This window comes from Zonotrichia albicollis, chromosome 1 (assembly GCF_047830755.1).
Source record: "Zonotrichia albicollis isolate bZonAlb1 chromosome 1, bZonAlb1.hap1, whole genome shotgun sequence".
Taxonomy (NCBI): domain Eukaryota; kingdom Metazoa; phylum Chordata; class Aves; order Passeriformes; family Passerellidae; genus Zonotrichia; species Zonotrichia albicollis.
The window spans coordinates 4,476,665-4,503,654 of NC_133819.1; the positions used below are offsets into that span (position 1 = coordinate 4,476,665).

The 26,990-nt window shown below is 48.1% G+C and overlaps 1 protein-coding gene across 3 annotated transcripts in view; it reads right to left on the reverse strand.

Annotated features, from left to right (window-relative positions):
- Positions 1-382: 382 nt before the first annotated feature.
- The window catches only part of LOC102068579 (mitogen-activated protein kinase kinase kinase 3), an 82,927-nt gene continuing 56,319 nt past the window's right edge, over positions 383-26,990 (reverse strand). For all 3 annotated transcript variants that reach the window (XM_074545916.1, XM_074545963.1, XM_074545867.1), the window contains exons 7-17: positions 26,601-26,712; positions 18,906-19,039; positions 15,646-15,719; positions 13,419-13,486; positions 11,509-11,601; positions 10,377-10,571; positions 9,399-9,547; positions 8,726-8,857; positions 5,694-5,823; positions 4,950-5,127; positions 383-2,928 (exon numbers count right to left, since the gene is read on the reverse strand). In XM_074545916.1, the coding sequence (XP_074402017.1) occupies positions 2,700-2,928; positions 4,950-5,127; positions 5,694-5,823; positions 8,726-8,857; positions 9,399-9,547; positions 10,377-10,571; positions 11,509-11,601; positions 13,419-13,486; positions 15,646-15,719; positions 18,906-19,039; positions 26,601-26,712 (1,494 nt within the window). In that variant the 3' untranslated portion in view covers positions 383-2,699. The remainder of the gene's footprint in view (positions 2,929-4,949; positions 5,128-5,693; positions 5,824-8,725; positions 8,858-9,398; positions 9,548-10,376; positions 10,572-11,508; positions 11,602-13,418; positions 13,487-15,645; positions 15,720-18,905; positions 19,040-26,600; positions 26,713-26,990) is intronic.

The window sequence follows — 26,990 nt, forward strand, 5'->3', positions numbered from 1 at the left end:
GAATTTATTTCTCCATGGACACGTGGCAGCACACAGGGAAAGCCACAGGGCCCGCTATGGGGAAAATAAAATAAAACCAAACCAAACAAACAAACAGAAAATGACTTTACATGGTAGAATAATTCCATTTGCTTCTCCTAGTTCCATTCTGTACATCAGAACACTGCAAGGGTTTTACAAACCAGAAAGGCAAAGGCACCTGAAGAGTGTCTCACACACTCACACTCACACTCACCACATCCATCCATGGGAGGATTGAGGTGGTTTGAGGGCCTGGGAGCATTTTGGGGCAGCCAGGAGCCCCCTTGGGCTCTCAAATCTTTGGGAAAAAGGGAAACACCCTCCCACCATTGAAGGGCTGAGAAAACCCAAACCAAACAGATTTAACGAAAGAAGAGAAAACAGCTTAAAAATTGGTTTGATTTTTTTTTTTTTTTTTTAGCTTTGGTGAACACACACTTTGTTACCCTCTTCTGCCAAACCCATTCCCAGACAACGCTGATTTTTTTTTTCCCTTGTGTTTGCTTCCATCCATCCCGTATTACTGACCAGACTGATGGATTTGGTCCCATTCACAGAAAAAAATTCTTCATTCCCCTCAGCAAAAGGAGACTTTTCCCCTCCCCATGGGGGCTGTCCATCACCCCATGGCTGACTGGCACAAGCCCCAGTGCTGCTCCAGCATTCCACCCAGCTTCCCTGGAACCTGGCCTGGAATAAATGGCCTTGATAGCTTTCAGACAGATTTACAGGGAATTCTTTTGGGTATTTCTTTTAATTTGTCCTAATAGTGTTGTTTTGGGGGTTTTTTTAACTGAAATAATTATTGAAATCATGAAATCTTTGAATGGTCTGGGTTGGAAGGGAACTTAGAGCTCATCCCATTCCAACCCCTTGCCATGGGGCAGGGACACTTTTTCACTAGACCAGGTTGCTCCAAGGTTGGCCATATCCAGCCCTGACCCTGAATGTTTCCAGAAATGGGACATCCACAGCTACACTAGGCAGCCTCCTAAATCTTGTTTTTCTGTTCAGAGCTGAGGACATGGACACACCAGTGATGCAAAGTCTTGATCTCTTCCACACGGAAGAATTCAAGGATGTGTTCACACAAACAACCAATTTGTCACTTTCTTCTTAAGTCTGAGCAACATTTTTCATTTTCACTGAAAACCAGCATTAAAATAAACCTGTGTCTGACACACTGGCCTGAGGATGGAGCCTCCTGGTAACTGCTTTTTTGACCCTTTGCTGAGTCAGTGGAAACAGCTATTGCAGCAGAGAAGGGGGAGGTGGGATGGTGCAATTAATTTATCCCAACGCCCCCAAGATCTGATTGATTGATTGATTAATTAATTAACTAGCTTCCAGGGACTCTGTGTGTTCTTGCTGCCCAGGTTTTCCAGGGCAGTCTGGTCAGAGACTCAGCTCAGCTGTTGACTGGCCCATTTTCTCATTCAACCTCAAACCTACTGAGGGAAGGAATCTGCTTCCAGCTGCCCTCCACTGCTGCAGCTCCGCTTTCCCAGTCTGGGGCTCCATTGTCCTGTAGCTGCTCCCTTGGGCACCACTGATGCTCCACAAGGCACAGAGGAGGTGCCTGGAGGAGGACATACCCAGATTCATATGCATCAGTCCTTTCTGCCTAATTTTAGGCACTCTCTTGGGTTTTAGAGATGCACTGGGCTCTTCCTGCAGCTCCATGTCCAGAACACGATGGCATCCCAGCAGCACGGGCTCAGCAAACTGTGGCTGTGAGCAGAGCTGTCCTTGCTGAGATTCCCTTCAGCTCCCAGCACAACCTGGCTGCTGCTCAGCCCTGCCCACACAGCATTTAATCACCACCACCATCATTTAGCCATCCCTCAGCCCATGGCAGGGGTCCCGGGCATCCGTCCGCGGGCGTACCCGGCAGAGACCTCCTGCACCCCGAGAAGACCCCCTGGTTCCCACACTCACACACACACACACACACGCCAAGGCAAAGTCAACACGGCTGCTGCATCCTCACACCAGATCCGAGCCGAGCATCACTCCTTGATTGTAACCGCGTAAGGCACAGGACAGTGTGAAACGCCGCCCCGCTCCAGCGGGGTCGGTCCCCTCGTGGATGGGGACGCCCAGGTCCCCCCGACTCTGCGGTCTGAGGATCATCTCCTCCGGCTGGGCTGAAGGCCCTGTCTGTTCCTCTGCGAAAGGTGCTGATGGCCGCTGAGCATCCGATTTCCCCACCGCTCCTGGGGATGCCGCCGGCACCGCCGCCCTGCAGAGGGGACATTCCCCGCCGTGCTGAGGGGACACTCCCCACTCACGGAGGGGACGCTCCCCGCTCGCTGGAAAGGCCATTCCCCACTCACGGAGGGGACGCTCCCCGCTCGCTGAGGGGACATTCCCCGCTTGCCGGGGGGGGGCATTTCGCTGAGGGGACATTTCCCGCTCGTCACACTTCCCCCAAGAGAGCAGTTACTTGGCGAGGGGGGACGAGCCCGGTACCGCTGGCAGCAGGGAGGTTCCGTGGTCCAGCACCCGCACAAGGCCGGGAAATCCCTGGCTCTGAAGTCCCCACAGTCCCGAGCGCAGCTTGAAAATCCAACAAGGCGGCGGGGCCGAGGCAGCAGCGAGCGAGGAGGGACTGTCAGGACAGCCCCGGGTGAGGCCCGACCTCCCCACACGGCGCTCCCCGGCCCCGCTGGCAGCGCTCAGAGCCCGCAGTTGACAAAGGGGTGCCGCAGCAAGTCCTCGGCCGTCGGCCTCCGCTTCTCTTCCACGAAGATCTGCTTGAGGAAGTTGCGGCAGGAGCTGGAGACGCTGTCGGGGAGCTGGGGGTTGGTGGGCTGCGTGGCGATTTTAAAAATTGCCGCCATGGCCTCGAACTCTGCCCAAGGCGGCTTCTCCGTTAGCATCTCCACCACGGTGCACGCCACGCTCCTGCAACAAGGCCGAGCACAGCGTGAGGGACTGGGAGGTGGCACTGCAGTGTCACAGACATATTTTCTGAAAAATATCTTTGCTAGGGTTTTTCTCCTGAGAAGCTGAGAGGCCTCAGAAACGAAATGTAAACAATAATTGTCTGCTGCTGTGGAATGCAACAGGTGCATCTGTGATTGGTCTCATGTGGTGAATTGCCAATCACAGGTCCAGCTGTGTCGGACTCTCTGGTCAGTCACAATATTTTATTATTCATTCTTTTCTAGCCTTCTGATGAAATCCTTTCTTCTATTCTTTTAGTATATCATTTTCTTTTAATATATATCATAAAATAATAAATCAGCCTTCTGAAACATGGAGCCAAGATTCTCATATCTTCCCTTGTCCTGGGGACCCACGAACTCCACCATACTGCAGTTCAAGTCTAACCAGCCCTGGGATTACACCTGCCTAAAGGGAGCAGACCTGCAGGAGATGGACACATAGCCCTGGAATGTCTGGTCCCCTGAAGCTCCCTGGTCACACAGGTTCTTGGCACTCAACTTTGAGTGGGTGCACGAGCCTTACCTTAAAGCTGAGGGCTTTTCTGCCCACTTTACAGAATCCCAGAATAATGAATGAGGTTGGAAGAGACCTCTAAGATCATTGAGTCCAACCTGTGCCCTAACACCTCAACAAGACCATAGCACCAAGTGCCATGTCCAGTCTTATTTAAACACATTCAGAGATGGTGATTCTACCACCTCCCTGGGAAGAGCATTCCAGTACTTTATTATTCTTTTGGAGAAAAATTTCTTCCTAATATCCAACCTACACCTTCCCTGATGTAACTGGAGACTGTGTCCTCTGGTTCTGTCAGTACTGCCTGGTAGAAGAGACCAACCCCAGCTGTCTGCAACCTCCCTTCAGGAAGTCATAGAGAGCAATAAGGTCACCTCTTAGCCTCTTCTTCTCCAGGCTACTAAGTTTCATAAAAGGTCAGGAAGACACTAAGTTAACTGGCAGATACTAAGCCTCATAAAAGCTCACTGGAGCATCCCCTGAAGGGAAACCCATGCACAGCTTCAGACAGCACCATTTCAGCAATAGAATGTAGTTCCCAGGGAAGCTGAGCCAGAATGAAACATGTCTGCCTACATCTCACTTCATTTCTGAGGTGTGCCTCAGAAAGAACAGGTGGGATGAGCAGCAAAGAGCCTGAGAGGTTTCCCTCAGCTTGCCCAAGAGTCCTGGTCTCAGCAGAGATACTCTGCCACCTCTATTTATGAATGATCCTAAAAAAATTAAACATATCCCACTGATCCTAAAAAATTTAAAAATTAAAGATTTGCCTCCCATCAGCCAGTGCAGGTGGTGCAGGGCACATCGACACCTGATAAGGACTGTCTAGGTTTTCCCACCCAATTAGGGCTCTCTTGGAAGGATTATTTTTTGTTGACCCTCTTTGCTTCGGCACCTAACAGAAAGCAGACTGGGAAGACATTGCTTCCTCCTCATATACTGGGAAGATTAGCAGCGTTATCCCAGCTCCTCCAGGTTCCATCTGTCATCCTCCAGAGATCAAAACATTCACAAGCAGCCAATGATTTTAGTTGTCTTTGTGCTTGAGCCACATGCAAACATCCAGCAACAAATTTGGGAAGACCATGAAGATCCCCTGAGCCTCTGAGCATAGTGAATCCAAAATCAGGGCCACCAAAACTCAACAGGTCTTTTAGTGAGCTTTGTTATCAACCTGCTTTCCAGAATCTAAAAGCAATTATGGGGATGAGCTGGATGTGAGACTCACACAAGACGAGAGTTTCCAAAATCAAGTTGCGATTCTGAGTGCTCCTGTTTGGGAATTTAGCTACAACAGTTTTACTCTGGATATCTGCACAGTTGATCCTAACATGTATCTCCTATTTTCCATCCTTTGCACTGCTTGCAGCTACTAGCTATACCTATTGTTCCTATTACAGCTTCCCAACAGGACTGTTGGATTTAAGTAGCAGTGTTGGGGTTTTTACTGTGTTCCTTACCACACATCAGCTTTCCTTCCATAGCCCTCTCCACTGATAACCTCTGGGCTCATCCAGTATGGTGTCCCTGTGACAGATTTAATCCCAGTCCCGGACATGCAGATGGTCTGGATGCGTTTGCTGGCCCCAAAATCTCCAAGTTTCACATTTCCGGCAGAATCTCTCAGAATATTGGCACCTGGGGTGAGAAGCAAAGACAAGACCCCCAAGAAATTAAGCAGGCACCTGAAGTGGTTACAGTGAGGAGAGCAGGAAGGGCACAGGCAAAGAGCCAGGCAGGGGAGAACCCAAAGGGCTGTGGTGGGGTTGGACTCAGCATTATTTCGAATCCTTCTCTCCTAAGGCAGCTGCTCTCCAAGAGATTTGACTCCCACCAGCATCCCCTCATTCAGCAGGTTTCCCAAAAATGAGCAGTGCATGGGGGCCAACAGATTATCCCACCCACAGAAGCAGAAAGCAGCTTCAGACCTCTTCAAATGGCAGAGCCTCTCAGTTCTTGGCTATGCTACACCAGATTTTCAGATATGTAAGGGCAGTTAACAGTAATGCCTTGAGAGAGAAAACAGCCCAAGATTTTGGTTTCAGCTGCTTGCTCAAGATTTTCATGGCTCAATCTGGTGAAGGGCAGGGACAAAAACACTTCAAATAGCAGATCCCAGCACTATGCTGGATTTGTACTGGGGCAGGGGGTGGCTGGGCTGAGCAAACCCAAGCAAGCAAGAAGTCTCTGTATTCTGCACTCACCTTTAATATCCCTGTGGACAATCATATTGCTGTGTAGGTAGAAGACTCCCTGCAGGATCTGCCTGGTGTACTTCCGTGTGACATTCTCTGTCAGAGCACCGTAAGCTTTCAGCTGGTCCTTTATTGAGCCCTGTTGTGAAGAAACAACACAGCCAACTGTAAGGACCAGAGAAACCATCACATCACAGCAGCTTCTTAAACCTTCCTGACCACTCTGCATTCCAGCTCAAAAAAAAACCCCAAACCCTATTTGTAAAAACAGCAGAAATCCACTAAGAGCAAAGACTTGTGCCCGTGTCCCAGATCCCTGGGGAGATGAAGGTGACACAAGCTGGTGCCTGGCACAGCTTCCTCCTGCCAACAGCACGGACCTTTTTCCCCCTCTAGTGGCTGCAGGGGACTCACTGACAGCTCACAGAGAAGGACCAAACTGACGAGGAATTGCAACTCAAATGAGAAGATCAAGTCGATTAATTAGATTCATAGACTCTTTAAGGTTGGAAAAAAACCTCTGAGACCATCCATTGCAGTCATTAACCCAGCACTGCCAGGTCCATCACTAAATCATGTGTTCTTTTGAGCATTTCCAACAATGGTGATTCCACCACTTCCCTGGGCAGCCTATTCCAATGCTTGACAACCCTTATAGTGAAGAAATTGTTCCTAGCACCCAATCTAAATCTGTGCTGGTACAAATTGAGGCCATGTTCTCTTCTCCTATCACTTGTTACCTGTGAGAAAAGACCAACTCCTACGTGCCTACAATCTCCTTACATGGAGTTGCAGAGAGCCAGTTCTTTAGGGTCAAGATAGTGAGTCAGTCTTTGAAAGCCTCCTCCCAAAACTTTGCACAGCAAGGAACACCCACAGCCATGAGGGACAACCAGCCCCAAAAGGGGCTGCACCTAGACCACCCAGAGTAGATCATTTACAAGTCCTTGAATTCCTGACCCAGGCATGCAGGCTCAAAATGGTTGGATGGTATTGATCAAAGAGGAAACGGAGCAGGGGTGCAGACATTTATCATCTACAGCAGGTTGATCCCCTTGGCTTTAGCTGTATTTTTGGACCACTTGGAAATGGATGTATCTCACTGTGCCAGAGCTGGGTTTTAGCAGGGATGAACCAGAGGTAGATTTGGGGTTCACACTCAGCTCTATCCCCAATATTCAGGTTAGCTGGGAAGTGGGAGGGGAAACCCATCTTGTTTCTGCCTGTCCTGCAGCTCTGGGGTGGATCCATGACTGCCAGTCCTGTTCTGGGAACAGAGGCTGCTCTGCTCCAAGCCAGCCCATCCAACTGTATCAGCTTTTCCACATCCACCCATCCCTGCTGTTGCTCTGCCCAGCTACTGTTTTGGCTTCTTTTGAGCCTGGTGGTGATCCTATGGATGGGCCTCTCCTGTTCCTTTCTCAGCACTGCTGAAGCAACCTGAGATGCTCTAAATGACCCCCTCAATATAACCTGTATGCATGGTACATTCCCTCACCACAACCAAAACAGATTTCTTATCCTGCCCTTCCTCACCCTGATGAGGGGATATCAAACAAGAAGGGGAAACTGGTTCTTTGAGGCCTGTGGTCAAATGGACCACTCTGTTTTTCAAGCATAATTTAAAAAACAGTTTATGGGCAGGACAGAAACTACAGAGTCAGCTATTAACTGGGGGCCAGCAAAAGAATGGCAGCCTCAGGATGTACCCAAAATTGGCCCTGTGAACATTTTGCCAAGCTGACTGTCTCAAACTGGAAGCTTGGCCAGACCCAGCTTTGCAGAGCTGCTGTCCTGCAAGCTTTGGGAACTCCCTCACTTCCACTGGCCTTGGAAACCAGAGCCCCAGGCTGCTTTTGTCAAATGAGCTGTTGTTGCAGCAGCAAAGTCAATCTGTATTTGGTCAGAGCTCAGCTTTATCATTTAAAAAAACAAACACTGAATTTCCAGCCCTGCTGGACACTGCCCCAGCATCGAATGCTGGTTTCCTGGCTGCTAACAAACATCAGCAAGGGGACTGCTGGAATTCCAGGGATTTACTCCTCTGGATCCATGCCTTATGGCAGGGCCTGAAGGCAAGATGCCCACTGGGAAAGAGGGAGGATAGAGCTTGGAAGGGAATCAGACATGGAAATCCACCTGAACACTCACATGCAAGATGCATACAGAGAGCCTCTAGCACATTTACTTAACTACTAAAATTATTTGCAACCAAATGACTTAATTGTCCCTTCTGACCTTACAAATCTCTGTATAAACAAGGATTTATTCTCCCACACTCTGGGGAACAAATCCAGCTGGACAGAAAGGACTTAGGAGAACACATCCTCCAGCAATGTAAATAGCATTATGCTGTTTTACACCACCAGTCTAATGGCTGATGTAATTCACAAGCTCCTAAACACAAAAAGATGCTCAGCTCACCCATGCACACTCTCCAGCCCCTGCTTAAACTCCCTCAAAGCATTCTGATCTTTTTCCCCATGACTATTTCATCCTATATCAGCAAAGCCACAAATGAAGCCACTCCTGCAAAAGAGGATAATGCTGCCCACAAAAAGCTCTGTCCTCACCAGAGGACTCTAATGAACACCACTGTTTTTAATACACACGTGCTGAAAGCCACAAATAATTGGTGACAGCTGTGGGTGGACAGTTGTACTATCAGCTTGTCCTGCAGGGAGTTGCAGTAAATACTTAAGGATGGGCTCAGGCCACAGGGCTTGGAGCAGGATCTGGATCATGTCCCACATTCACCAAGCTCAGATTCCAGACTGTGCACACACCCTGCTCCAGGATTCAAACCTAAAACCTGCCTGCAAAGCTTTTCTTTTCACCCAGTGCTTGTTGAGGGGCTTCACCATGAGATCTGACTCACACCCTAAGCTCTCCCAAGCCTTAGGGATGCATTCACTTCTTTGGTTTGGTTCATCAGCCATAAAACAGCTCAGCTGGACAGATACAAACTTCACCAAAGTCCAGGAAAACTGTAAATCTGTTTTCTGCCACGCAGGACAATGTTTAGCAGGAACTACACTTACCCCTGGCATGTATTCCACAAAGATGGACAATTTCTTCTCCTCAGGATCCCGCAGGCACCCATAGTACTGCACGATCCTGTCGTGACGGAGAGTCTTCAACAGCTGAATCTCACATTCTAAAGCATTCACCTCCTGTAACAAACCACACAGGCATCTTGATGAAGGGAAATGGTGTCTTTGGGAACATGATAGAAATACTGCTCCATGCTGAGCACAGTTTTTGTAGCAGCTGTGAAGCTGCCCACAAAGCCATTGGCCACATGAGGCCCAGAAATAAGGAGCACAGCTCTAAGGGAAAGGTAAGGAGAAAGACAGGGCTTGGCTTTCAGACAGGTTTCATTACATATTATTACTACTGTTACTTGTGTTTAAGGAGGCTTTCTGGAAAGATTCCAAAAAAGTCACTGAGTAGGATGGGGAGAAGGTGAAGGGAGCAAGAAGGACAAAACAAAGGAAGATCAGACAGACCTGCAAGAGGTGATACCTGACACAGAGCAGGCCAATGTAACCAAGGAACTGGGAGGCACAGAAGTTACCAGAGCCATTCAGGACTACTCCAGAGAGGGGAAACAACACCCTGTCTGCACACACAGCCTCCTAGGGACATGGACACCTCTACCCTCAGCCCACAGCTCTCCAGGGTGCTGCAGAACAGCCCTGCCCCTGTACTCACTTTACTTGTCTCCTGGCTGTCAGGGTCAAAAGGCACCTGCTTCACTGACAGCTCCCTCCCGGTGTCAGCATCATAGCAGAGATAAACTTCCCCAAAAGCTCCTCTTCCCAGCAGCTTGCCCAGCCTCCAGTTCACAGGTGCCTGCAGGGCTGCAGGAGAGAGGAGAGGGTTGAGGGAAGAACACAGCAGGGAGACTTCAGCATCAGGGTCCACCTGACCCTACAGGGCAGTCAGTGAGTCTCTCTCTCTCCCAGGGGCACAAGGACAAACCAGTTTTAACTACACTGGTGCTATTGGTGTGGGGGGGAATGTCCCCGAGTCTGCATTAGCGTAAAGCAGAAACAAATCCCAGGAAATTCCTATTTCATTAAGAGTCCTTCCTCTAAAAACTGTTTCCTTAGCCAACACTGGAATTTCCCTTCTGCTGTGGGAGTGTTTAGCAGAATACAGAATGGCTGAACAGCAACCCAGGCAGGGACTAGTGAGGAGTTTTATCTCACTGGTCATTTCTAGGATGTTGTCCATCACTAAACAGGCCCAATATGAACCAGCTTCTGCACCATGGGCAATGCTGCAATAGCAGAGGAGCATCTTTGAGTGCTGGGGTGACAGCAATGCAAGGCAAGGAACAGAAACTATGGATGCATTTGCTCCCACATCCCAAGTCTTCTGGGAAGCTGACAGTCCAACACACAAGCAATCACCTGTAACCCAGCAAGATGAACACCAGCTGACCCCACACAGCTGTCAGCCAAAGGCTGAGTAAGACACAGGGTGTTGTACTAAACCCTGCTCATGACACACAAGCTGGTGCAGTGTGCCTCATGTTGGGGGGTGCAATCAAAGTTTACCCATGGCTGCTTAGCTGATGTCCAGCAACATCAGTAATTAATAACTCAGCAGGTCACAAAAACTTAATTTTGTGCCCAATCCCAGCTCTCCTGAGATCTTGGCCACTCAGGGCTTTGGTGCACTCACAGTTCCTGGCTTTTGTAGGGGAGGTGCTGAAGGCTTGCAGACCCTTTTCAAAATTGTTCCAACACTTGGGCCTGTACTCATCATACTGCAGAGTGCTGAGCTTGCTGTCCCCAGTAAAGCTCTTGGTTCTGCTGGAAGGGACGAGCTGAAAGAGGTTCTCCTGTGGGAAGTAACTTCTGGGGAAAGTCCTCCGGCCTGCAGGGGAAAAGAGGTAAAATGAGAGCCAGAACATGCACAGCAGCTTGGATCACCTGTCACCACCTTCTCACATCACTGAGATCCTCACCTCCTCAAATTAAGCAAAGCAAGTGTAATGAAACTGAAGCAAAGCCCTGTGAAGATTTTAAATTCAATTTAAGAGTTGATAACAGCAGGCATTACATCTCATGTAGATGTTTCCAGAGGGGTTTGCAACAGTTTAATTACATCAACGGGTGTGTTGGTTGTTAATCACAATTAAACACTGAACAGGCAGAGATTTACATTGAAAATTATCCCTGCCATCCCCTAAGTCCACATGCAAATGACCACACAGCAGGGCCAGAGCTGCTTTCACAGGGGTGGCAGTGAGAGATGAAGCTCATTCTGGAAAGTTCAATATGCTCTCTGCACGTCCTCAGTGCATTTTTCCCAAGGGAATTTTTGCCTCCCACTACTTGCAGTCTTACACAGTGAAAGAATGAGCAGGAAAAAGATGATGGAGTTGGCCCCAAAGCTCAGAGCTCACCAGCTTAAAACAGAGAAGCAAACAGATACTGCTACCCTGAAATTGCTTGGGGATTTCCTATGGCTCAGTGAGAAACCTGCTGTAAAGGTCACAAAAATCATCCTCAAATGCAAGCAATTTAGGGGAGTAGGAAGGTTGATACTGCCAAGGATGAGAAATGCCAATCATCCCCATGGCTAAATTAAAGCAGGAGGTGTAAGCGGACGACAGGCTCAACATTTCCCAAGAGCAGAGCCACAAGGTCTCACAGAGAACACCCTTCTGAATACACAAGTGAATCCGAAAGCACTTGGTGGCTCTCCCTTTATCAGAAACCTCTCCTTCCCAAGTGTTTCCAGTCCCAGGCACTGGCACAAGGCACCAAGGACTGATCACCCCCTTCCTGAGCCCCCATCATGTCCTTACCATCGCTGTAGTCCTTGCGACTTTGGGAGAGATGGTACTGCCTTGGGAAGGTCCCACCTTTCCCAAACCTCTCACAGAATGGGATGTCAAAATCTGCCAGGAGGGAAGAAGACACAGATATTTCTGAGATCAGCTCAGTATCAAATGCCCAGGGCGTTTCTTATGGGAAACGCTGAGTTAGAGGTGAGAAAGAGGAGACAAGGTGCTCATTTTCACAACCCTACATACCCCAAGTGAAATCTGCCCACACTCATAAACTCTTCAGTGGAAAATCAGGGTTAGACACACTGCCCTTAGTGCCTCAAAATCAGAGGTTTAACTGCTCACTTTATGGACCCTGGCCCACATTGTTCAAGTCCAAGGCAGGGGATTAACACAGACCATGCTTGGTTTCCAAGGCATAGCATTAAAACATCTTATTTGCACTTGGAAAATGCAAAAAAATTAAACAGAACTGCCAGGCAGGGTCAGGCCTAGACACATCCACTCCAAAACATTTGTTATGATATCAGCTATTTCCAGGAAAATGCAAAAAAATCCAGCACTTGACTAACACCAGATAACATCTCCCCTCTTTCTTCTCAGATGTGACTCCTCCCCTCTGAAAGCCAATTCAAACCTCCAGAGCTCCAAACTTTTATATTTATTTAATTAAATGCTAGAAAGATAGACTATACAGAAGGGATTAAAGACCATCAGAGTTTAGACACTGGATGATGAGAGAGATGGATGGACATGCAAGATAAGGACATATTTTTTTAATAAAAACCCCAGCACAGGAAGCCATTGCTGGTAGCACCAAATAACTTGAGATTAAAATATCTGTCATTCCACCCCCTTCTTTCACCTGCTGTTTTTCCTCCATCCAATTCTAATGACACAGCCCCTTCTGACTGTTTGTTTGTCTTAGCCTGGGGCCAGCAGCAGCTCCTCAGAGGCCATTCCTGGCCTCTGCTGTGCTTCGGTGTGATTGCCAAAAAGAGCACATAATGGCTGAAATATGGTCAGCAAGAGGAGCAACAAGGACAGGGCAAGAGGTTCTCAGTGAGCCACGTGTGAGCAACGGTGCCCAGAGGTGTCTCAAAGCAAAGTGCCATAGGGGAAGCATTAAAACCTTCAGCAACCAGGGCCGACTGCAGCTTCATCTCTGCAGCTCAATCTAGAAATCCTGCCTCAGGCCAGCAATGAGTTATCCAGCCACAGGCTGGCTGCCATTTGCTCATTTTTATTAGTGCAAGTCATTACAATATTACAGAGTTTCCATTATTTAAGCAGCTGGATGTTTGTAAGTGATTAAGCAGTAACCTATGATCTGTGCAAGCACCAATACAGCTTCTCTCCCAGCATTTGCACTATTGCAGATTATTATTCATGCAAGTGGAAGAGATGTAACTCCCTAGGGAGTTGGGGTTTGCTGTGTAGGAAGTCGAGATCCTGAAGGGGCAACTCCCAGATGAGAAAAGAGAGACAAAAGCTGATCCCACAAGGCTGTTCCCAGCACCCTGCAGTTGTCTGCAAACACAAGAGCAACATCTTCCAGCATATATCTCAAGCTTTGCTTGCTTGCATCCATCCACCTCAGGGCCTCAGCTGCCCAGTTTGGACTATTGTTGCTGAGAATTGATTCCCAAACCAGCCCCAAAGGTATTGCTGCAGAATCACAAAGGGTTAATGAAGACAAGAGCAACCCTGTCTGTGTTTGATGCTCTGGGCCTTTTGATTTTAGAGAATATTCATGTTTGATCATTGCAATGTCAGTTCTGAAGGGTTACTAAAGCCATGGAGCTGGTTTGCTTGATTACTTTTAATTACTTTTCATGCAGTGCCATCTCTCTAATAGTCTTCATCCAGCCTCTTCACTATAAGCTTTTTATACTTTTCAGCAAATCCAAACCACCAAGAGTGCTTACCCATGCAATCAAGACTGTCTTTGGGATGGCTCTTCCTTCCAGGAACAGGGGTTTGGGGAAAGGGAGGGCTGCAAAGGGATGGAAAAAAAAAAAAAAAGGATTTATTTATTATATCAGAACAGCTATGGAATTAATACACTAGGGAAGGGACAGGATAAACCACAAGCTGCACTGACCACTGAGCTCCCAACCTCATCCTGCACAAGAATGAGGACTGGTTTTTTGGCTGGATCACAGCTTGTTCCTGTGGCAAACAAAAGGGATGCTGCAAAACCCACAGTCACCAAGCTGAAATGAAGCAGCCAAAGATCATCACCCCTGTGCAGGAGGCAGCTCAGGAGGGCCACAGGCTTCTGCTCCCTCAGTGTCAAGTGTTCAACCACACATCTCTGCTTTCCATGGACACTGCTGAGCTGCTGCAGGTGCTCACACCAGAGCCCTTCAGCCATGCTAGTTCATGCAGCTTTCCCTCCTGTCCAACATCACCTCCAACCTTTCTCACACACAGACTCTGCACCACCTCTGGGAACACACAACCTCCCACAGGACCAGGAGGGAGAGTGTGGCATTGGTGCCTCAAGGCCTTTAAACTACAGTGAGAGGATGGAAAAGCACTGCAAGGGGATTGCAGAAATCCCAATTTCACCCCAGGCTCTTAGAGAGTGAGCTGGGCATGTGGGTTTTACACTTCTCTTTTAACAATATGGGCACAGAGTAGAAATCAGCTTTGTAAAGTGCTCTGAAACCTACTCATGTCAAAGCTGATCCCTGCTGTGGCAAAGAGGAGTTTGTGATGCTGTTCCTAACCTTCAGCCTGGTCACTGAGCCTGTTCACTTCCTGTCCTCTTGGGCTGATGCCATCCCAACAACTGGCTGGAAGGCCTCCACCAGCTCTTTGCAGGCAGTGTCCCACTAACTCCTCTTCCTTGGAGTAATACAGCCCTCCTTGTGCCTTTTCCAGCTCCTAGACCCACGACTGGACACATCTGCCTGCTTTGGACAGCAAATCAGACCATGCCACCCTCTCACAGACAGAGCTAAAAGCCTAAAGCTCTCCTCTCAGTTCACAGCAGAGTGTTACAAACAGCCCATACTCCTTCTGCTGCTCTTCTTGGCAAAATCTGTGCAAAAGCAAAGCTGGGGCAGAGAGGTTGGGAACACAAGGAATCCAGCTTCGATACAGCCCTAACAATGAGCAAATACATCACAGGAAATTATTAAAAGCCACAAAAAGGAAATGGACCTTGATGCTGAGACAGGTCCAAAGCACACGGAGCTGCAAACCCCAAGCATGCTACACAATCAACCCAAGGCAGGCAGGCCTGCTGGAACACAGCCTTGGGGCTGGATGGAACAGCAACAGCGGAAAAAAATAGACAACCTTTGATGCAGATGGAAAAAAAAATACACTGCTTCCCAAAAGGACACTGTGTCTTATCCACAGCTCACCCTGCACAGCAGCAAACACAGGGATTCTGTGCACGTGGGAGCTGGGATCCAGCTCAATGGCAGCAGGCACTGAATCGCAGCCTGGCTTAGTACAGCGTGTCCCAGTTGCTTCCTGCTGAGTAGCTAAACTTAGTTACTGCTCATCTGGTGTCCCCAGCACCTCGACTGACACGTCTGTGGCTGCTGGCACTGCACAGGGGCTGCTGAGCTTGCCAGTGGTCAGTGGAGAGCAGACAGCGTGCCCAGGGAGGAGGAGGCACGGAGAGGCTGATGGAATATTGACCTGGTGACTGCAGAGAGCCGGAGGGGAAGGAGGTGCTGTGAGGGTGGTGAAGCACTGGAAAAGGCTGCCCAGAGAAATTGTGGGTGCCCATCCCTGGAAGAATTCAAGGCCAGGCTAAATGGAGCACTGAGTAACCTGGTCTAGTGGAAGCTGTCCCTTCCCATGGCAGGGGATTGGAACTGGATGATCTTTAAGGTCCCTTCCAACTCAAACAATTCTGTGATTCTGTGAGAATTTTCATGTCAAAAGGCAAAAAAGAAAACCTGGTCACACAAAGCTAGGCTGTCTTTGTCCAGGCCAGATCACTGCAATTCAAATCATTGCACAGACATCTGTGCTAGGATCTGTTTTTCAGCAATAAAGATAAATTTGTTTTACTCAGCTGCACCCTCATCCCAACAGAAACCTCAGGGGTTTCCACTGATCCTGTTGCTCTCCTGCTGAGGAGCAGAGGCTGCAGTTCAGCTTGGGAACATGGTGACACACACAACTCACCTGTCCACAGACCTGTCCAGTGACTGGCAGCTCCCAGACAGAGAATCATCAGGGCTGATGAAAGCTTCAAGCATCTGACAGAGAAAGAAAAGAGAAACAATAAACCATGCATTGTAGATCCCCAAGCTCCAGAACTAGCAGACCGCTGCAGGGTCATCCATTTATGATGCCTTTTTTGCATTATTGTTCTTTCCAGCTGCTATTTGCTGGTAGGAAAACTGAAGCAAAGATCATCAGCACCCTGATGTTCAAAGCATGCAGAGGAGTCAATGAGATTCAAAGTGCTCAAAGCATTTGTGAGAAATAACAATATTTACTAGTTTTTCCTTACTACTAAAGGAAAATATGCATCAGGATACAAATGATGTGCCCAAGGCCAAGTGGATATTGTGTAGCAGAGGCAGGAGTGCAGCCCTGGGCTCCTGACTTCCCGAGCTGCCCTGGCACACGAGCCCAGCCTTCCTCTCTGCTGATAAGAGCAGCATCATCAGGGCTTTGGCTGGAAGAACTGGCTTGGCACTCACCAGTGAAGTCAAAAGCTGCATTTGTGTTGCTTCCTGGATGAGACATTGTACTGGCCAGGGTTATTTATAGCTGGTTAGTAACAATAGAGGGTTTGTAAGGAGTAGTAAACCCTGGAGCTGTGTGCAGCTCCACATGGAGCAGAGCCTGCTCCGAGCCACACTGTGCTGCCATGCTCCCTCCTGGCTGGGACATTCACTAACACCTGCTCCACAGCTCACTCCTGGGAAAGCTGAGCAACAAGGGTTAAACACCATGTGGAGCCACACTTTGCTGCTTCCCACATCACTCCTCCTTCCCCAACAGGCTCCCTTTCCCCAGGCTGTTCCTATCAGCCCTCCTCAGCCAGTTGTCAGAACAGCTCGTGCTGTTTTGGCCGGGCAGTCCCAACTGCAAAGTGCAATTCTTCTCTGCTTCCTAGTTTGTACCCTAAAACCTCCTTCAAAACGCACTAGGCCAAAGAGGAGCAAGCACTCTGACAGAAGCCACTCCCCACCTCTGCCAGCCATGCCAGGTCTCTCCCAGCAGTGAAAGCTGAAACAGACTCATTTCTCAAAAGCATAAAATTGGGAATTGGAGCATGCTCCATACTCAGCCTCTGTTCATCTGCCAGGCTGGTCCCAAGACCACAGTTACATCACAGGCTTGCACAGGGGCATTCCCCAAAAGGCAGCAAGCTCCAGCTTCTGAGTGCTTTTCCATCAGGCACATATGTAAGCAGCAGTACAAGAACATTCTGCAGGCAAAGCCCATATAGGGAAAAGCAGAACTGCTCAATGAGGAAAGACAATAAACCCCAAACCATTCCCCAAACCCCTTTTCCCTGCTTTTACTTTGCTAGCAAAGGGCTGTGGGCCACCCACAGAGTGATGTTGGGGAAAAGCAAGGAGAGCATCTGGGAACCTTCATCCAGAGCAGGCTCAGGGCTCTGAATTAATGGAGCTGCACAAACAGCAAGTGGAGCTGGGCTGATTTACACCCAAGGGGGTCAGGGGGACCCTTCCCCTGCACACACACACACACACACACACACTTTGTCTTAATCCTCCCCAACATGTTTTGGAGGCATGTGAAAACAATGGAGAGCCAGCTTTTGGCTGCAAGGAGCACACGATACATCTGCACTCTGACGCTGCCAAGACTCACCCGGAGTGACTTCTTATTTTATTAATGGCTGGATAATAAACTGTTGAAAACACAACTTTGCCATGGAAACACTGGCACAGCCTGCATGCAAATGTGGAGCAAGTGGGTGCTTTTGAGTGTAGGAAATACACATCTCCCCAGGAATATCCTTGGGGGCCAGCATAGCAACCTGATGGACTGAGTTTAGTGCCTTCCAGATGTCCCTCCTGCAAACTAGGGATTCTTGGTCCTGTGTTTCCAAGAGCTTTGTAAGAATGACATGTGCTCAGACAGCCCAGCTGACTTCACAGGATCTATACTAAGTTCTTCAGAGCTACAGGTTGAGCAGAAATGCAAACTGAGAGGGAAGTGTAAGGTGCTCCCACTGTAGTCCCTTGACACTGCAGTTTCCCTCACTGTGGGTACCAAATTGACTGGAGGATGAGGTACTGCTCAGCACTGAGGAACTTGCTGCTCTTTTATTACTGAGGGCCTGGAATATACAATTTCCTTATTAAGAGAGTTAAAAAAATATAAATGGGGGAGAGACAGAGACACAAAACCACAAAGGCTGTGGGCAGAGCCAAGAACTGTAACTGGAGCTCAGGCAGAAACACCACTTGGGAAGCAGCCAGAGCTGCTGATATCCCCAGGCTGTTGCAATCGCAGGCAATCGGTTGCTTGGCACATTCCCTCACAGTCCTGGGATCTGGGAATGCTGTGGCCACGAGGGCCTGGCAGCTGGTGCACATGTGTGCCCCAGGGCTACCTGAGGTGCCTGGGCACATCTGCCATCCCCAGTGGCTCTCAGGGCTCCTGGAAATCAGACACTCCCATGGGCATGTCAAGCCCAGGGGCACCCATTCCTGGATAAAGCTGGCCTGAGCCCCAAGCACAGGCACTGCCAGAATGTAAAGGTGGGAGCAGCTCTCCCAGCACAGACAGTGTTGGAATTCAGGACATCCCTCTGGCTGTCCTGGATTGCCAAGACCCCTGCCAGGGGGCTCAGAGATCCTGGCACAGAGCCCAGAACACCTGTGGGTTTGATTATGACCCATGGAGCAAGTTACCAACCTTACATGAAGATCTGCAAGCCACAACAGTTTAAGCAGAATGACAGTGAATTTATCATGGGGTGAAAATTAGATTTTTGAGGTTTTTAGAATGGGGGTTCAGGGGGCAAGATGGAGGAATCTGAGCCTGTCCAGCCTTTCTCCTTCTTCTTCTTGGCCTCCATCTTCTGCTTTGATGTTGGCACTTTTAGATTGGTTTAGAGTAGAAGCTCACTGTCTAACACAGGTGATAGGCATTGGAAAGTAATTGTAAATATTGTACAGATAGTTTTTAGTATAAAAAGATAACACTGCCTGGGGGCAGGCAGAGTGCCTCTGACTGTCATGTTGAGTGGACCTTGGCTAGACAGGTGAAAAAATTTTATAGATAAGGAACAATAAACAACCTTGAGACCGATAACTGAAGAGCTCTGACTCCTTCTTCGAGTGCCAGGCTGAGAAAAGAGACTTTCTAATATATCTCAGGGTCACTCTGAGCAGCAGAGATCCCAAGGAGCCAGCAGAGCTGTCCCATTGCAGCCACCCCCCAGCCCCACTCACGTTCTGGTCCATGGTCTCGGGGATGAACTCTCCCTCGCTGTTGATGCTGGTGTAGGAGCCCTGGCGGGCGATCTGCTGCTGCTCCTCGGGAACGCTGCCCGGCGGCGGGGAGCTGCGCCCAGTGTGCAGGGAGCCTGGCCAGGGACACACACGGTCAGGGAGGGCACCCACTAACCCAAACCCTTCCAGAAACGCTGTCCCACTGAGCACACAGCTCCTGGAGATGCTGCTGGGTGCCAGCACAGGAGCTCATGACAGTGACATAGACTCTTGGGGCATTCACAGAAGGCTAATTCACTCCATTAACAAACCCATTGCTTTTTATACCCTAGTATAAAATCCCTATCCCTAAAATTGGTCCTTTAATTAAAACACCTGATGGTGTTTTAATTAAAGAACCAATCAACTCCATCCCTGCAGGTGGACTTGATTGGTCCTTTAATTAAAACACTATCACCATTGGCTAATTAAGAAACAAGCCTTTGGTAAACATATCTCCATAACACATTCCACATGTTCACAACATCAGGTGCAGCAAGTGAAGATACGAATTGTTTCTAATTCTTCTCTCTGAGCTTCTCAGAGCCTTTCACAGAATGATGCCTGGGAAAGTTGTCAAGTTGTCTGTTCCTCTCTGTGACCAGAGAGCTGGTGCCACAGCTGGGTTTGAACTCATGAGGATGGGAATGGAGCTAGAGGAGCGATACTGTTTATGGGCATCCTCCAAAGCTTTAGCACCAGGGAGGGTTTGTTACTGTGGGATCACACAATGTGTAGCAGACTTGACCTTCAACACACCCTGGATCCTAAGAGCTGTCACTGCATCCAGGTGTGATGCTAGAAAGCAAAGAGTTCTGGGAGTTCTGCTGTGATACAATCAGTCAGTCTCAAAGCAAACCACAAAACCACAAACCCACCTCCCCTTTGACCTCTGGGCATTCCCTCCCTGGAGCAGGTTACTGCCTTGTCCAGGCATGTGGGAAACAGCCTGGCTGTGCTCAGTGCAACATCACTGAAACACTTGTTATATGGAAAACTTGCACTCAAATACCCTCTCTTCTCCCTGCTCTCCCTACACAAAAGTAAAGACAAAGGAAAACCAGCCCTCAAACCCAAAAAGCCCAGGGCAGGAATGACCTATGGGATTGGTTTGTCTCATTTTTGGCCAAGGAAATTGTCTCCCTTGTCTATAACCCCAGAGCCTCTATCCTCTGCATCCTATGCACAGGCAGCAAAGCTCCCACTGGCTCCCTCACAGGGCTTGTTTAGAAGGTGATTTCCAGTTTGCACTTGGCAGAGAACCCCACAGCTTCTTTATAAAGATGTTCCATTCCTCCAAATCCACTCTATCCTTGTTCCTTTTCCAGCTTTAGGGATTGCTGCCCTGCTGCAGAGTCTTGGCTCTGCTTGGCTCCCTGCAGTCCCTCCCCTCCACCCCTGTGCTGTCATCACTCCAAGGCAGGGAATTGCTGATGGAGATCTGTGTGGATCCATGCTGGAGCTTCAGCTGGCATTGTGCAACATGAGCTTTCACACAACACAACAACCTGTTTTCATGCAGGCTGCTGAAAAGCACACATCCTTGAGGCGATGGAAAGCACATGGAGATGCATTTCCTCACATTCTGTATCCATTTTGTGGCACTCTCACCAGTTCTTGGGCTCATTACCACCTTTTGCTAACAACATGCCCAGGGCTGAGCACAAGAGAAAGGTACAGGGAGGGGGCCTACCCATCATGGAGAGTCAACACTGATCTATCAAACAACATTTCTGCCTCTTCTGCATCACATTACTGTGCCAGATGGATCTGTGGAATAAATCCATCTCCGTGATCAACACTACCAACCCCAGTTCCCACCTTTCACTTAAGCAGATACACATCAGGAGCTGTGAATGTTAACAGTGTCACACCAGCATTAAAGATCATTAAATCATTGGATTTACACCAAACACACAGATCTGTCTGTCCATGCTACATCCTTCTTCTGACTCCTTGCTTAGATTGTAAAAATAAAAGTCATATGGCTTTGAGTTACTTTTTTTTTCTTCTTCCTATTTTCTCCTTCACAGATTTCCTGCAGGATAAGAACACAGTGAAAAAATCTCCAACTGAAGTAATGCCAAGATCAAGAGAAGAGAAACTCTCAAGTGCTGCAGCCCTCATAACGAACTGGCTTTCCACCAGCCCTAAAACAAAACCAGTTGGGAAGTACAGCATCCTCTCTTTGAAGATAAATAAATAAACTTTTAACTGTTGAGCAGTTCAGGCACCCTGAATAAATCACTGCATCAGCAGCCCCTCATTTGCTTAGCAGATGCCAATCTGGAATGCAGCACAAGGACATTTGGGTGGCTCTTGCCCCAGAAAGCTGCTGGAGGATTTAGTGAGGTGTAACTGCTTAGCCCTGCTGAGCATTTCTGTTACTGCTGCAATGAGCTGTGGATCTGCTCATGCACCATTGGGATTTCTTGCTCCAAGGACCCACTTGCTATCCAGAAAGCCTTTGATTATGATTTTACAAAGATCTGTACATGCCCTGTTTGACTCTGAACAACAGGGAGTTAAACCAGATTTATCACAAGCACAAAGACTTCCCATGATCTCCCATTAAGCCTTTGCCTGTAACAACTACTCCCAGCCATAGATCAGCTGTGTTTGACCTTCCAGAGTCACATTTCCTGCCAAAAACTTTAAAAGGGAATAAGACACCAGCTATTTCCCAGCAGGTAAGGAAATTAAACAAAGTGCTTAGGCTTTTGCCTGCTTGGAAACTGCTGGAGTGAAGCAGATCCCTTTTCAGCCAGGCTGTTTGGGCAGAAGTACTGCCCAAAGTAATTTTTGCAGCTTCACACCTTCAGGAGCACTGGTTGCTGCTGCTTTGCATCCATGCATATTCTTCCACCTGGGGGAAACACGGGGAGGTGCTGGGAGCGGAGCTCTGGAGCTCAGGGTTGATTCCCCATTCCAGCCCTATCCTGGTAACAAAACCTCAGGCAATCCCAGTGCTGCTGGATGAGGGTCAGAGAAACAGAGCAACATTGGTACTTCACGCAGGCTTAATTCATAGTGGGGAAAACACACTGGATATATTGGATAACGCAGATTAATCCATCCTGAGGAAGAAAAATACAGAAAAGTCTAGATGTGCCTGTTTGACACACCACAGATGCTCTTCACACTTGACCTAATACTCAGAAAACAGCAGCAGCACCAGGCAGGGAGAGGAGGTCCCCAAGGGACTGTCCTGGGGTCTATGGGACAACATGTCAGCTCTGGTGGGGATGTGTGGCATTCACATTCTCTGAAAAAATCCCTTCACCCAGGATTTTCCTCCTGGGAAGCTGAGAAGCCTCAGAGAAAAGGAAAACAATTCTCATCTCATTTACTTCTCGTGTGTTGTGCTCACATGTGGAATGTGTTTGGAGATTGTTTACCCACAAGTGATTGTTCCATTGGATTCTGCTGTGAGTTGTTTTCACTCTTTGGCCAATCAGGGCCAAGCTGTGTCAGGACTCTAGTAAGAGTCAGGAGTTTTCATTTTTATCTTTTTAGCATTCTGTAAGTATCCTTTCTCTATTGTTTAGTATAGTATAGTATTCTTTGATATAATATAGTATTATTAAATAATAAATTAGCCTTCTGAGAACATGGAGTCAGATTCATCATTCCTGCCTTCGTCTGGGGGAACACAAATACAATAGGGATGGAGCAGGCTGTGAGGCACTTCTGTACAGGCAGAGTGCTGGTCAGATCTCAGCAGCTCTGTTTGGGATTCCTGAACTCAGAGCTGGTCCTGGCTGAGCATCTGACCTCAGATTCTCTCTGCAGCAAGGTGCTCTGGGGAGGGATTCCTGCTCCACTTACACACACAAATGTAAAGCCATAGATTTGAGAGGAGAGCACAGAGTGTCCTGAGGACACAGAACCAGGACAGCACGGAGACTCACAGTCACTGCTGGCACCCACTGGGGCCTTTCATGTTCCCTTCTGCTGTTTTTCTTTAAGAAGAGCCTTTCCTGCAGTATGTGCAGAGCTCGTGGTGCTGCACGTACAGCCAGCTCCCCTGTGCCAGCCTTGGCTTCCCTCCACCCCTGCATTCCCTGGCTCCAACCTCCCCTGCTCTTCCCAAAACTTCACCCACTACTGACCAGCAGCAAGCAGGGAAGAGAAGCCCTGGAAGAGCCAGAGCTGGGGAGAGTTTGCTGGCAGCTGCCACCACTCACAGCTGCAGCCACAGGGAGCCCAGCCCTGGGATGACGTTCCCAAACAAGGGACAGCACGTCAGGATGTGCTGCTCCTCTGAGCCCTGGCAGAAACACCCCGCTCAGGACAGGAGAAAGAGAGAAACCTGCTGGAAATTCTTCTCTCTGGTCCTGTCAAGGGGAGTTGTGAGCAGATGGATTAAATCTTCCTTTCTTTTTTTCCCTGCAAGCCTCTCTCCTCTCCTTGCTGATCCTTCTGAGCATGGATTTCTACATTTTGATTTGAAGCAAATTTAGGGTACTTTTAAACTAATAAGCAAGACAGAACCTATTTTCTAGCTCTAAAGCAGCTGGCATGATGCACATAGATAAATTTTCTTCCTCTTCTCAAAACAGAGCAGGTTTCATCCATCCTAACTCCTGCAATGCTCCTGGTCTGGAGAGAGCTGGCAGGCACATGAAACCATGGCTCAGCAGCCTGGTTTTCCATGAAAAAAAACAGTAAAATAAAGCTTCTAGTAAAAGTTTCTATTGAGATGGTGATGCTGGAATAGGGCTGTTAAATAATTTTTGGATAATGTTCTGAAACATGTATTTCTTCAAAGCAAATAAAAACAATCCTCAGTTATCTGAAAATCCAGAACCCCAAAAGTTTTCTTTTTCCAGTCCAAGTTTCCTTGGACTTTTGCTGGCCACCAAAAAACTGGAAGGGGATTTCCACTGAAAAAGTTTATGGGAAAAAAAAAAAGAAAGAAAGAAAATATTGACTTTGCATAAGGTTTTTCAGGGACATGGCATGAAGACATTTTCTGCCCAGCAGAAGCAAAAATAGCTAAATCTTCCCCAGAACATTTACCTCCCTTCCAATGTGCTTGTGCCAATTACATACAGCTTTATTACTTTCCACTGCTGTTTACATGGCAGAGTCAGCAGAAAAACATGAGACATCTCAGAAACACAGAGAACATGACCCTGAACTACCTTTTAGTATAAAGTCACTTTAAATCTCCTTTTAAATGGGGTTTTAAGAGAAAAGCTGAACTGAATTAAGATCCTCTTTTGATAGCAACCACTTTGATGACAGCAGAAGGAAAACACTGTGAAATGCCTTGTGACTGCAAGGGAAGAAGTTTCTCCTGCAGAATTCCCAGCCTCTTAGGATGCCTTTTGACTATGCACCAAGTTCAGTGAAATCCCCACTGCAGGAAAACAAAACACAGCATCATGTCTGTCTGTCTGTTCCCTGATGCTGGGTTTTATGCTCCATTTGAGATGCTGCTCTCCCTTTCAGCTTGCTGGAGTTTCTGCCCAGCTGCTGGATTGCCCAGCTCAGACTTAGGAGGTCAAAAATGCATCTGCTGGACTGTGAACACCCCCCAAGCAGAGCTGCAGCAGCTTCCTACAGACCCCAGATAACCAAAAGAGAGGAGTTAGAAAGATAAAGAGAGACAACAACCTTCTGTTGTCATGCTGAGGGCTTGCTGAAACCTCCTGGCAACACTGATGGCTTACATGGAAAAAGAAACAGGTATGGCTGATGCTTGGGCTGGTTACTTTTGCCACCTGACCATATAAAAGTACCAAGGACTCAGAGTTTGGCACATCGGCTCCTGAAAATCCCAGTATTAGCACACTCTGCATGCCACAGCTGCTACCCTGAATAAAGCAGCACATTGTGTCCATCCCTCCACTCTGCTCTTCAAGCATTCCCTCAAAATCCATTTGTACCTCAGGCTCTCACCCTTGCAGAGCTGCAATCTCACCCTTTGTCTGCCTTGCCTTGGCTCAGGGCACTTGAGACAGTGACACCTCACAGTCAGTGGTGCAGAGTTGGTCAGGAACCAGCAGCCCCAAAACAGGAAGGACAGGCCAAAGCATGGAAATAAAAGTTGGTAGGAAAGGCTTAACTTTGCAAGAATTCATCTTTCCACTAGCACAGCTACACATGGAATCAACCCTGCCCATCATGCTCAGCTCACACATGTGTCAGTGACAGCTCCCAGTGCCACAGCTCTTTGCTCATTAACAGCCTAACATGCACCAAAAAATAAAAAAAAGGCAGCAGAAAGGTTTTGCTCAAGCATTTTCTGCTGAGACTCTGTGCTTTATGTGTGCATTTCATCCAGTGACTCTGCCAAACTCTCAAAAAACACGTGAGCTAAGAAAAACCCCCAAATCAATAGAAAAAGACAAGCCTGGTATATCCAAACACCAAGCTCAAGGAGAACCCTTGCACATGTGCCACCCAGCCCTGGCATCACTGAGAGCTGGGCATGGCTGCACAAGGGCTATGCTGGACCTACCCTAGAGGAACATTTTCTATACATCTTGTCTGAGGTGCAGCAAATCACAGGATTTGTTATCAGCACAGGCTATGAAACAGAGAAGGGGGCAGTCCTTGGAGAAAAACACTCATTTCTTGCACAGAGAAGAGTTTGGAAGTGTTTACTGCCATATAAGTACAGAGGATCTTTAGAGGATGAAGTATTTCTCCATGTGTATTTCTGAAGGAGGGCCCCACTTTATTCAAGGCTGTCACTTCTACAGCTGGCAAGTACTTGCATGAAAATGATAAAGATCTGTAGAAATTCCCCTATAACCTGCACCCAGAGACACAGCAGAGAACATTCACTGTGGGAAAAAGTCATTTATCCTGCCTGCAGGCTGGAATATGAATAATTCTGCTCCTGCTATCCAGTCCTACATACTGCTTTACCAGCTCTGCACAGGGTGCCCTGCTCTCTACAAAATCCTCCAAGGTTCTTCACACAAAAGCTCCTACAGACAGCTGACCAGCAGGATTTCAAAAAGCTCAGAGGATTTTAGAAAGCAAAGAAGCATAAACTCAAGCCCAGAAAACCAAATAGAAAACCACACAAGGCTACAAACAAACTCCAGTCCCTGTAGGGATGCAAGAGCAGATCAGGTGTTTGCCAGCCTGGTTTCAGGGGTTGCAGGTACCTGCTTCCAGCACCTCTGAAGGAAAGGGATGCTCCCCTTCCTCTGGAATGTCACCACTCCACACATGTCCCTGAGAAACCCCAGAAACAGCTCCCACAGATGTCATTGCACCCACAAGAACAGATTGGTGGCACACAGAAATTATTTGGTCTTTATGTGGTGGAGCTGGTCCAGCCCAGGAGCTAAGGAGCCTGAGGAAGGGGACAGAAACTCAGAGAACAACAGATAAACCTCATCAAGAGATAAACCTCAGTGGAATCAAACTGACTGTAAATTTTTATCACTGCATTTCCCACCCCCAAATGACAGCCCAGGTCCCCCATTCTCTCCACTTGTGTGCTCAGAGTGACTCTGCTCAGCACAGCCTGCAGAGCCTCTCTTCCTCAGTCTGAGGACAGCACTGGGTCACTCTGGGGGACATCAGGGTGGCCATCCAGGCTGGGGTTGTGACAAAGAAAGAGGGAGAGGGTGGTGGCCAGGCTGAAGCAGCACAGAGCTCCCCAGGGAGTGCTCTTTGTGTCTCACTGACCTGTGGAATATTTGCGTGTCCTCTCCGAGTCTTTGTACAGGGATCCCATGATATCTCCCATGGATCTGGAGATCCTCATCTCATGCTGCTTGCTGTTGTTGGGCTGCAGGAGCTGGTGATCAGACAAAGGGAATGATCAGAATTGGCCAGAGCCCTGTGGACACACCATGTGAAACCCTGTATTTGGCTCCCTGTGACCCTATTACCCAAGAACTATGAAAAAAAAAAAAAGGGAAAGAAAGAAGACATGCACGTAATCCAGAGTGATCCAAAAACCATTCACAAACAATTCACATCTGCTAATAAAACAGTCTAGTAAGATTAGGCTCTCAGATAATGGCAAATACAGATATTTGACATAAAATACCTGTACTCCATTATCTCCAGATA